Genomic DNA, 13,026 nt, shown 5'->3' with positions numbered 1-13,026 from the left:
ATTCCAGGTTTCACTTAAATTACAACAAAAAGAAAACATGTATTCATACTAAAAATAACGCAGGTGGATTTCATAGAATATGCATCAATGTAAAAGTAGATTGATCAATACAAATCTACTTTTGCTTAGAATGTGTGCATATGGACTGTAAAAAGAAGAAAAAAAAACTGCCATCCTTAGGCTGCTGACTCTTATTTATACTTTCCTTTACAAAATGCTTTCCTTCACAAAACAAAGTGACCCAATTGCAAAGAGAAATGGCAAAACAACTGCACTGGAATGTGTTCGTTTTAAAGAATTGAATTGGGTAACATTCTTTTGCACACAATTTAGAAGTCTTTTAAAAATGAAAGAAAGAGCAGCAGCTTAGTTCTCAAAAAGTACAGCCCAGCTAACGATAGCTGCAATGCCAAGCATTCTGCAAGACAGGAATACAATACCAAACAGAAACGCCGGAAAGCATTGTAATTCTGAAATGTTTACTTTACCAGACAGGGCAGTTAAATGCACCTCCATATGAGCATGTTCTGAAGCATTTGGAAATGACTGGATTGTGGTTAGTTTCTTGGATTCAGTGGTTGTCATACCACTATGACAAAGTCACATAATGCAAGAATGCTTGTTGTTGTGATTTGATATCAATGATCCAATGTGCGTCATTTTTCATCCTAACATCTTTCAAAACAATTATTTTTGCCATTTCACAAAGATAGGCAACCACATTTGTCATATTTTAGTGGTAGCTAATACTGTGTGTTTACTACAATGGTAAAATTCCAGATTTTCCAATGGTAAAGCACCTACAAACCATTGACACTGTAATGAACTCATGCACAAAAACTTGTTTGCGAAGATGTGATATAAAAAAGCAAGGCTAGCTCTGTTGACACTTTCTTGAAAACACTGATGAGAAGAGCTGGCAGAGAGCAATGTGAGCCTGTTTGAATCATCAGACTGCGATCCTGTCCCACCCTAAAACAGCACACTCTACTTGCTTCCCACTGTAGGCTGTCTTTGGACATGTTTCAGTACACAGAACATTCGGTTCTTTGGTTCTCTGCTCTCCCTCTTCAGTGGTACGGATGGCAAAACAACAGAAAACACCCCCCCCCACCCCCCAAAACATAAACCAAAGAAAACCTAACCCCCCCCCACACTGTGTCTTCTGTGTGCTGCTTAGGCTACATCTGTACGTAACGCTGGATAGTATTTAGAGCTTTAACATTTCATTTGCTTTCTCTGTATAGTAAAAACATACTCCAGCAGCAAACAGAATTCACAGTGCAAACGGTTCCTTCCAGACTTACCTGTTTTACATTGTATCCTGCTTTAGCACTAGTTTCAATAAACATTACATTCAGCTCTTTGGCTTTCCTCTCCCCCTCCTCGATAGATACTTGCCTGTAGCAAACAGAATGTTAAAAAGTGCAACACAGATGGAGAAACAAGCAAAAAAAAAAAAAAGAGATTCATGGTGGGAATGAAAATGTTCTTTCTGCTATCAATGAGGTACTATATTTAGCCTTACACATTGCAGACTTCATTATTTTCTTTATAAAACTAGTTTAGGTGGAGAAAGAGTGTACATAAAATGTGGATCTTATCTAAATAAAAATAATTACATACAGAAATACATGAAATACATGGCTATTCAATCAACTGGAACCAAAGATAATTCACTGCCTGATGACCTCATTAGCACGCTTTCACACATACACAGAAATGAAATAGTGCCCAAATGTTTAAACTAATAACAAATTTAAAGAATAAAGTGCCAATTAGGTAATCTTACAGGTTGTAAAAATAAACCTTTTTTTCAGACACTAACTGGAGAAAAACATGAAACAGCTTATAAAAGATTACAATTCTGTTGAGATTTGTAATGACCTTTATTAAAAGGTCAGCCGTCCGACTCCCGTTTTCCACAAGATAATGTATTACATCTCTTTATGTTATCTCTATATTGATGCATACAGACTTTCACCTGAAAAAGAGACCTTTGAGGTCTTAAAAACCTTCTGATTAATTATTGTTCAGTTAGTCCAATAAAAGTTACCACACTTTCTCTTTGTCCATCATCTCCGGACTGATACGGCTACCATTTCATCTATCAATGGATTTGATGCAACTGGAAGCCATAGTGGTAGCTTTATACAATGCAGGATTTCAAAAATGTGTTTAAATGGTAGTGTCTAAACTCTTAAATGTCAATCAAGACTACAAAGAAAAAAAATCTAGCAGGGAATTTGACAACCATGTTGCCAGAGAAGAATCATGGTTATAGTTGTGTGTGGGTGATGCAGCATTATGACACATAACTTCATAATGCATGTGGTATGTACAGTTAACGTCACAAGTCTGGAAAACTGTGAATTAAATGTGAAGCTTGCTTAGTAACAAGAGAGGAGCAGACATTATCCAAATGTTTAAGCTCTTCTATTTCAAATGAACCAGTGACTTGGAACAGACTTGGACAGGCTCACCATTATTCTAGAGCAGCACTGAAAACTGCTGGTTAAATAACCAGAGTTTTGATCAAAAGAACACAACAGGCACATACCTATAAAGAAACACATGCATGCATTTGAGAAAAAAATGTTTCTCTCTGGAGAAGAGAACATTTTCCCGGCAGGTTTAACATATACATTTGAATCTAATACAAACTAGTAGTAGGGTTCAATTGATCTAAACCATGGGGGACAATATTCTGTTGCCAAAACAAAGCAGAGTGATTGGGAACTTCTGTTGGGACTGAGAGGTGCTTGTAAATCTACATGCATTTACAGCCAGCAACGAGTGAACTTGTACCTTTTGTCTGCAAGATCCGTCTTATTCCCCACCAGCATGATGATAACATCACTTCCTCTCTCCGTTCTGACATCGTCAATCCATTTTGTTGTTTGTTGGAAAGAGTTAACATCTGACAGAAAACAAGCTTCATTAAGTTTCTGCTCTGATAGACACCCTATTATTAACATGGCGAGATTCTCTCGTACGTTTTGTAGCCTGATTTCATAAATTGACCTTTTTACTCTTAAAAAAAAAAAAAAAAAAAAAAAAAAAAAAAAAAGCGGTCAGCCAAGATTTCACACCTTTATCACTCTGTAAATGACTGAAGTTACACAGCTATTACAAGAAGGTAAATATATCAAAGCTCCTCAGAGAAATGACACCTAGATCTGTAAATACAAACACAGCACGATTGTTCAATTTTACTAATGAAAGACATGATTCACCTTGCAGCTGGTTTTAATACTCTCAAGGATTCTTTATATTTATACACAGGGTAGCTTTAGTCAACATGGAATGCTGCCATGCCTGCGCAACAGCAAGACAATTAGCCCTTTATAATACCCACTGCAGTTTTTAGCAAGTCACTTCAACATCAGACCTGAAGCTGCAAATACTTTAATACAGTAACCATTTACTAGACACTACACATGGTAATATAAGGGTATTAATCTGATTAGAATAAAGCACAACATAATAAAAATAAAATAACATGAATGTCTAAAAGTTTAATGAAGTCTATTGTTTAATAAAGCTTAAATATTAATTCCATTGACAGACAAATTTGGCAGAATCACGTTTCACTGATCTTTTGGCAATACAAACATATTTAAGTATAAAACTAACAGATATCAGTATTTAAACCACAAGTTAGTCCCAAAGTGGTCCATATATTCTACTGAATATTTATTGAATTGAAAATAGACTTAAACATTGTAGCGCAGTATTATCAAATCAGACAAAACAAAACAAAACAAAAAAAAAACTTTATTTTTAGTTGCTGCTTAACTTGAGATGTAGGTATAAAAATTCAGAATTAGAAACAGCTACCAGTGGCACAGAGTAGCTGCTTCAGCAAACTGCTGTTATCAGAATACCAACTACTGTCGGCAAAGATAGTAATCTTCGACATTGTTTCCTGATGCTATCACATTTCTATTCCAGTACAACCAGAAAAACCCTACCATACATAAAAGTAATACAATTAGCTTTTACTGTATATGGTTTAGCTAGTATTGTAAACTATGCTTACAATGGAAACCTTTTTTGTAATTGGTATGCTTTTCATCTTTTGGAATTGAGCGTGTGATGTATTTGTAGGCTACCAAATAGTTTATAAACTTGAATTGTATCACGACTGTTTGTCTTAATTTATTTAATAAAAACCTGTCCATGCTTCAAGGTTTTGTGGAGACTGTGGACAGATTTTACAAACATTACAATCCTTTTTCATTCTTTCAATGTCAGCATTAGGCAATTAGAAAAGTTTACCACCATGAGCAATCACTGCACATTGAGACCAAGGACTTCAGATTGGACACTCAATTTAAAAAACATTTTTTCACACTGTATAGTGTTTATATAATAAAAATAAATAAAAAAGGCTGCATCCAACACAAAAAAATGTTATAAATCCACCTGTATAAAATGGGAATTTGTCATGAATCTTCTATTTGCTTATTCAAGACACAAAATGATATTTTCAAAGAGTTTTAAACTATTTAGGTGCCTCTGGATTCCTGTTGTATTTCTTGCAGTTCCATTTCTGTTTCCTATTCTGCAGAAAGACATCTTGCCCCAGGAAATAAAGGCAATTACTGAATTGCATAAAATGTATCTAATAAGGCAGTCTATTAAAATGACAAATGTTTTTTGTTATTCTGACATGGTTTTAATTAAACAGCCATCTGATTTAAAGTAGTTTATTAAAAATCATAGAATCCATGCAAACAGAGACCAATGGTAACACCATGCAGCTCACAAACACGGCAAACCCACCTAAAGCTGCGTTTCATTTTAGCATTAAAATGACAACCTCAATATACTAGAGGCCTTTACTAGATTTGTATTTTTGATGGGATTACTGTAAATGTATTATAATCTATTTCACACCATATTGGTTATACAACAAATTCTTAGGGAGGAAAAAGGTATAGACAATGCAATAAAAAGCAAAATACTGTGTCAAAACAGCAACTCAAAATAGGTGTAAAAAAAACCTTTGAAACTTTGTGGTTCAGTTATTACTAGAAGTTTCAGATTATAAAAAGGACAATTTTAAAACAAATCTTTGAATCTATAGTGAAGTCCTTTACAAAGTCTTTATAAACGAACACTCTACACTTTCTATGCTAATCCTGTCTATGAATCTGACAGTGTGATTAAAAACCTAGTTATGCTTATTCATGCTAAATTGCTGATTTACAAAAAGTAAACTTCAGTGTAGATTTTAATTTGAAATGAACCTTGAAGGCTTGCTGTAGAGTAGGATAATAGGTACAACAGTAATAATAAGGAAAAAAAAAACCACAAACCCTTTATTCATACAAAGTAGACTTGACTTGTATCAATAAAGTTTTTTTTTCAGTTGTTTCCAATTTGTTTGCAGTGGACTTGCAAAATACAGTACATACCGGTAACCTCTAAATGTCATTTTAAATGACTGATAGGAGACACAGCTTATAGTTCTGGGCCATCAAAAAAATAAAAGGAGATACAGGGAGGTGAACACATGCCAACCTGAAGCCAAATTGTTAGAACAGCAAAAGGGGCCCCACTCACTTGTTATATCAAAGACAACAACTGCAACAGTGGAGTCACGAATGTAGCTAGGAATCAAGCTCCTGAACCGTTCCTGCCCTGCTGTGTCCCATAACTGCAACCGCACCTAGCAAACCAGGCAGACAACAGCAAGAAAAAACAGGCAGGGATAAGAAACGGTCTCACCCAGGGCAAAGAGATACCTACTTGTAATATCGTAAACTACTACAGCTGCGGCTGAATCACGGATGTAACTGGGAATGAGGCTACGAAAGCGCTCCTGACCCGCAGTGTCCCAGAGCTGCAACCTGATCTGTGGGATGTGGAAAAAATATAAAGAACCAAAAAAAACGAAAAATAATAACAATGGCAACAAAACTCCATGAAAGAGAGTAAGTGTGAGAGTAAAAAGGAAGGAAAGAGGGAGCTGGAGAGAGAGAGGAAGAGACGGAGCAAGGGAGGTTTTTTTTTTTTTTTTAACATTCTATTATTAGATAACCAATTGACATCTAACTTGATTTTTTTTGTATTGTTGTTATTCATTGGTTTCCTGTGATCTTATTTCATGATCATGTCAATAGTTCTTAATTGCACTGAGAGGAAGAGAAAGAAAAGGGGCCACAGAGAGAGAAAGAAAGAAAGAAAGAAAGAAAGAACAAGAAAGAAATCAAAATAAAAACTGCATGCAGGGTTTTAAAATGCAAGTCAGAATGGTATATGTGGCTTTAAATAATATATCTATATGATAAGTAAATAAAAAGTTAAAAGCGGTAGGGAAGTAGGAACCGGTTTAAGAAGATTTGCTGTAAAAATAGGTTTGGAGGGTGGGGGGGTGAGGACAATCCATTCACACTTACAACAGTGAACGACAAAACAAACTAATGGGATAGTGGATAATGGGATAGTGGAGTAGACAATCTGGGGGAGGATTATTCATTATTTAGTCACAGCTAAACAGCAGGTTTTAAACACAGCAACAGTGCAGATTACCATCCATTTATCAGACAAAATGTAATCGTAGCTATGCAGGCGTTTCATATTTATATAGCAGAAGCAGTCGCACACATCTTGAAATGCCTGTGACATTTAGAAGAGCAGTTAATGCCACTTACTGTTCTGTCTTCCAGGTACATGGTTTTTGACAAAAAATCTATTCCTATTGTTGCCTGAAAGAAAAAAAAAAGGCAAATTGGTATTAAATATAATATGCAGTCTAGACAGAAGTGCAGATGTTCTGTGTGACATACACAATAATCTCCAACATGTATTGGGAATGACGGAAAAATACAGAATATTTACTAGTTGAGATATTTGTTGACCATTTTTACCAAACTCAGGCCCCTGTCTTGTTGATCAGAGTATAATTGTCTCTACATTATGAATCCATAACTAGCAAACACTCAAAATCGAGGTACATGTAGTAATACTAAAAGAAATTCAAAAGGCATTGAGAAAGACTTCTACTCGAAACGTTTGTCATTGAATGTTTTAACCCCAACATCCAAGACTGGCAGTCCTGGGACAGACCACTGCTTTGTCAGAACGTTTTTAAACAATTTATCTTAGAAGGCAAAGCTGTGGGCTGTGAAATGTGACTTGCAAAAACAATTGAGGGAACATTCACAATCATGCTAAAAACCTCTTTCATTCATTCATATTACTTATGCTTGGAAATAGTGCTTGGAAATTCTGGCCTGTGACTGGTTAAAACCTCATCATAGAAACAAAAAAGGTTTTAACTATTGCCCTCACATCCTTACACCACCGGGTAATAGTCTGTCTGGCATGTGACTGGTTCACATCACTGTCAGTCCCACCACTTTTCAAAGGAACGCCCTCCACCTCCACTCCAAAACAACATCATAAAATGGCTGAATGAAAAAAACTGCTGAACGGCAATTCTGTGATTTAACAGAAAATGAATTACAAAACATACTACAAAAGAAAGAAAAAACAACTTGCGGTATGAACTTCAAAAACATTTTCTGTTTTATTATTTATGTTATTTAGTTAATTTACTTATGCGGTATCAGCTATATTTAAACAAAATACTGTAAAGCCATAAACATTTGTGACCAAAATATTTGGCGAATCACCCATAAAACTTACTTTACTCCAGAAATGTTGGGTGACTTGTTGCACTGGTAGTAGTATATTAATTCAGTATATGTACAGCACCAAGATGTTCTTGCCAAAAATGTTTGTTTTTTTTCATACGCGAAAAAATAAAACATTCAGCACTAGCTACATTTGACCCTGGTCTGACCTGATGTGCACAAGAATGTGTGTCTGATGAATCAGTCCCTGTATCTACCAACCTCTCTCAATAGTCCAGTGTAGTATAAAAGACAAGAGATTTCAAAGATAAACCTATCTCAGTGTTGAGTGGGGGATTCCTTTAAAAACTCAAATTCTAGCTTCAGTACAAAATGAAAAACAACAGCTTCCCAAAAAGGTCAGAATTACAGGTTAAAGGGCAAAAGTTAAGAGTGCCCAAACTGAAAATGCTATTGGCCATGTGGGGACTCTTTCCCAGCCTGTAAATGTCAAGAGGATAAATGCCAACCAAATTAGCTTGCACAGTAAAATCTTTTAAACCGGCACCTTTCTGGCTGATTTAACGGTGCAGCATCCCAGGATTTTACATACTGTCATTTTGAAGCTTATTAGGAGACCACTGCGTAAATATCAACTGGCAGATCTGCATGCATTTCCTATACATTTTTAGTAAGATCAATACAATGAAACCACCTTGAATAGGAGAGGTGATTTTCTGTAAGGAACCCTTCATTCCTAACCTTTTAGTGATGCAGGCAGAGGCGTGTCTACAGTTTCTGGCTTTCAGAGCGACTAATTAGAAAGCAGATTTAAACTGATGTCCCTACAGCTGAAACTACCTACTAACAGCCGACTGAAAGCTTAACAGTGGAAGGCTGCAATTAACCAACACGGTAATATCATTATTTCAATCTTAACATCATTGTGGGAAAGCTTAGCTTTAGTAAAAGTCATTTTACTACCATGCAACACACTGTGAAGGGTATAGAACAAAAGCAAAGAAACGTCCTTACCTGGTAGGTGTTGTCAAAACTGTCGTACATGAACCTGGTGATCAATGAAGTCTTCCCAACTGGAAAAGAAAAGATTATTGTACATCAATAAACTACCATTATTTCATAAACCATTACATGAGTGATGATAAATAAAGTGCAGGCAGTGTCTGGAACAGTGCACTACCATTAATAAAGACTGCTGTTCCACCGACACGTTATCGATGACTAGGAGGATATTTTGCCCAGATTGCGCTCAAATACTTTGGTCAGGCTGTGTTTCAATGGCATTTAATTAAAACAGATATAAAGCAAGTCTGATAATAAATAGGCACACTGTATGTGATAGGTACTGTAAAGAGTGTTACTGTCTGTGATTTAATATATGTAAACCATCACAATACAAGATAACCCTCTGTATATTCTTTGTTTATGCAGGTCTATTTTGTATTTTCCTAATTTATTGTCCCGATAAGAGTTTTGTTGCCATTTGGATGACAAATGTAAAAAATAAAATAAAAATAATAAATTGCTCATTTCACATGCTGAACTGAAAATGTGGTCATTTATATTACACCAAAACATTGCTTTGCCATCTTCACATTCAAATGATTAAAGACACAGACTGTTATACAGAATTGTATTGATTTTCAAATCAGTGTGTTATTACTGTTCCATGAAGTAATACAAGATTATTGACCTAATGCTCAGTATAATCAATCTGCTTACTTTTCTATTGCTGCGATTATCTGAACCATGCAATCCACTCTCGGTCTTATTTTTTAAAGTTTTAGGAAAAGTTTAACCAGTACTGGAATACAACACCCTTACTGAGATAGGATTCAGCAGTCATATGAAAGTTTTAAGTTTAGTCTAAGAGGAAAGCCACCTGGTAGACAACTGAAAAGCAGTTGGTAAGTCTGACAAGGAAAAAAATGTGCGCTGACCCAGCATGACTTCAGGTGGTAGGTTGTACTGAATTTCTTGGAATGAGATGGAAGCTAGAGGTGATTTCTGCTTTGTGGATGGTAAAGATGGCTGTATCTGAACCATAATCTTATCCCAGAGTTCGTATAGGCTCCGTTCACAAAAACTGATTCCACGCCCCCAGAGCAGCTTCGACACAGCAGTCTAGACAGCAGTGTGAACTTCATCAATAACAGCTGCAAACACAAGGAGTGCAGATCACTGGAACCGGATACAGATACAGTAGCACATTTCTAAAAGCACTCAGGCTGCAGCTGAAACAGCTGCCGACATCTTTCTGTAGGACTGAATCAAGGGTTCATATACCACTTCACGATGACTAAGGCAAAATTGACAACAAACAAAAAGACCTAACAGCTGTCACTGTACCCCTTGCAAACCATGTACTGATTTCACAGTGCCAGAAGCCTGCTCAGGTTACAGTACAAGGGGATGTTCAGTATCGCATGTTTAGAGTTCACTCTCAAAAGTTCTTTGGCGTATTTTTTATTTTTTATTTGTTGTTTTATTGATTTCTCCCACCCAACCTTCAATGACGGTGGTCCCAATTAAATAAATAAATAAATACATAAAATAGACATGCCTTGCCTTCTCCATGTATTTTAACCATGGAATCACATTCCGCATACTGCAACATGCTGAACATCAAACACACAGGATCTCTCGATAGGATTCCTACTCTAGCTCCTAGCCATCATTTTTTTTTAGAGCAGTGTTGGTGTGGCATGGCTTTGTTCTGCACCAATATCTATCTGACAGAATGTTCTGTATTAGTTTGTTTTTAACACAGAGAATATTGTGGTGTGTTGTATAACTGCATTTCAGTTTTTCTTCATTATTTTTTTGCTGGCAGATCTTCTGAAAAGGACTTCTGAAAATACAGTAATACTTAATTGGACAAGAATGTTTTTTTAAAAATCAAGCCACTTCCCCTGGATGCCATCAAATTAGAAACATTTTTTAAAAGGGGTAAAAAACAGTATTAGAAACCTTTCAAAAGGTGCATTTCCATCTGCAGCAGTACTGTAGTAGCTGTTTTATTACATTACCTCCCTCAATTAAAATCTGAGATTTCTTAAAAATCAATAACCAAAATGAACTTCCTCTGAAGCAGCTTGAACAGCCTTCTTCAGGAGGAAGAGACTGTAGCGCAAGCCCTTTCAACTGTGTGTTCAAGTGACCCACCAGAAATCATATTGAGAAATCAATGCATGGATATCCACACACCTTTCATACAAACAGAGGACAGCCTGATGCTCTTTGGTGGACACAAGAAGCAAAGCGATTCAGGACTCCTGATTAGCGACAGTGTTTGTTTGACCTCTGCTACACCCTGTAACATAAATTGTTCAAGTGAATCAATGAAACCGCCATCCAGGCCCGAAAGTAGTTCATCATTTCATTGTACTTATTAAACCTGGTGTTGTTTTAAAATAAAAGTTAGTTAGAAGTTAGTGTTCTTTTTTCCTTCATGCATCCGTCAGCATAAATAATTATTGTGATTCCAAACTCCATTGTAGATTTCAACAAAGATATTTTATTCACTACGGTCGAACAGTTGGGTATTGCATTTTCCCTAAGCACAGGTCATAACAGAACCAAAGATCGAATACACATGTGCGCACTGTTACACCATTTCTTAACCAATCAGAAAAAGACAATGACATACTGATGCAAGTTTTACAAGCCTCCTATGAACCAATAATATCACTGATCACGTGGGTCCACGTTTTATTACGAGGAACTGGGCACCCCAGACTGGAGTACACTATGCAAAGCCTTCTCCATTCCTTCATTCTGTTGTTCAGGAGGTACAGGTTCTTGGGACGGGGACATATGCAGTTTAAAATGGAGCTTGGAAAAAACATGAAACCAACCCTCCAGGGGAAACTTAAAGATGAGGTTGAAAGGTGATATTTAACACTGAATTAACTAAGCCATTAACTAAGCCATTAACTCACCTAACAGGAATTACAGGGGTACCAAAATAGGCATGTTGATAAACTGGAAAGGTCAGGATTACCGAATATGAAGTTTTATATTAAGAAATAAAATAATAACATTACTGCAGCACTTGGCAAGGCTTTGTTGAAACGTTAGCTAATTATTATTGTTTTACATGTTATACAATGCACTTAGTTGATGTTTTTATTTGTTTATTTTTGAAAACACGCACACACACACACTTTGTTCTGTTCCATTCAATTTAAACAGGGTTACTACAGCATGACTGACTGCTAGGTCATTCTATATATGGGGTCATTTTTTTAAGAATTGTACAGAAGCACAACATATTCAATGGAAACAAAGTCCTAGAGACTCATACAAATTAAAAGGAGACCTCAGTATTGAACTGAATGAAACTACCTCTTGAATGTGAACAAAAGTGGCCAAATTCCTGAGAATGTAATGGATTTGTTATATTTCAAATAAGACACTTTAGGAACACTATGGTACTGTGAATTATATATTTTTTTACTGAAGTCATGAGCAGCAATGGGTCAGCTTTGCATCTGAATAAAATCAGACAGACTGCAAAAGGTTATCTTGGAGAAAAAAAAAGAAAAAAAGAAAATTCTAAAGGAGCACATCCTTTTTCCTTATCATCTACAATCACTGAATAATTTAACAGCAAACACTGAGGTCTGTGAAAAGCCATTACCTGCAGCCGCATTTCTGCATTGCTGTCATCTCTGGAAACAAGTTTGTAACACCAGCCCACAAAAAGAAACACTGCGGCAATTTAGAATACCCATGAAGCTCAATCCCCATAGCCACTACCCACTCACCCATCAAAAAAACCCTAAAAATCATTCAAATGCATTCATTTACTATTGTTAAACCGACATACTGGAGCCAATGCAGGCATTGCAAGAATGACATTGTACTGTAAAACACTATGACCCAGAAATGCCGTGCATTACCAGAGACCTCATGCTGTGTTTTATCTTGTTCAGTCCACAGGCTCAGACATAAAGCTTAAGCTCCTCAGAGACACTCCTACTCAGGGCTGTGCGTACAGATCACACTCCATAGTAACTGCATCAGTTAGGCATATACAAAGAGCACCAGGATGGAAGACGGCTGTCATGAATATTTATTACTGTCTGTTGCAGAAAACGGCATAGAATGACAGCTCGAACCCATGAGCTGAGCACATGCCCTCTCTCTCTCGAAGAAGACAGAAGAGATTGCATTACTATCAGGAAAGAGAGACGACACAACAGCGACACAATTGTAGCTCATCCTATTAGCAGGAGAACAACAGAAATCATACGCAAGTTATTACACCTGTGATTGTGTATCATGAGTTTCCCTACTCAACACCTTCTGGGATGTTTTATTTGAACTTTCCGCTGAGATACAAAGGATGGTACAGGAAAACCATGAAGTCTTTTCATGAAGATCCTTCAAGCGCTAAATTTCAATGTTACTAATG

The 13,026-nt window shown here is 36.4% G+C and overlaps 1 protein-coding gene across 2 annotated transcripts in view; it reads right to left on the bottom strand.

Moving 5' to 3' along the window:
- LOC117407118 (ras-related protein Rab-6A) overlaps window positions 1–13,026 on the bottom strand; it is a 30,935-nt gene that overhangs the window by 5,334 nt on the left and 12,575 nt on the right. Inside the window, exons 2-6 of one of the 2 annotated variants that reach the window (XM_034923725.2) lie at window positions 8,622–8,680; window positions 6,663–6,716; window positions 5,758–5,863; window positions 2,809–2,920; window positions 1,308–1,401 (exon numbers count right to left, since the gene is read on the bottom strand). In XM_034923725.2, the coding sequence (XP_034779616.1) occupies window positions 1,308–1,401; window positions 2,809–2,920; window positions 5,758–5,863; window positions 6,663–6,716; window positions 8,622–8,680 (425 nt within the window). Of the gene's footprint in view, window positions 1–1,307; window positions 1,402–2,808; window positions 2,921–5,571; window positions 5,678–5,757; window positions 5,864–6,662; window positions 6,717–8,621; window positions 8,681–13,026 lie in introns of both variants that reach the window. The other variant, XM_034923724.2, reaches the window with a different exon arrangement.

The sequence above is a fragment of the Acipenser ruthenus genome, chromosome 9 (genome assembly GCF_902713425.1).
Source record: "Acipenser ruthenus chromosome 9, fAciRut3.2 maternal haplotype, whole genome shotgun sequence".
In the NCBI taxonomy this organism is placed as follows: domain Eukaryota; kingdom Metazoa; phylum Chordata; class Actinopteri; order Acipenseriformes; family Acipenseridae; genus Acipenser; species Acipenser ruthenus.
The sequence above is the reverse complement of the archived record's forward strand: the minus strand, read 5'-3'. Positions and strand labels throughout refer to the sequence as shown.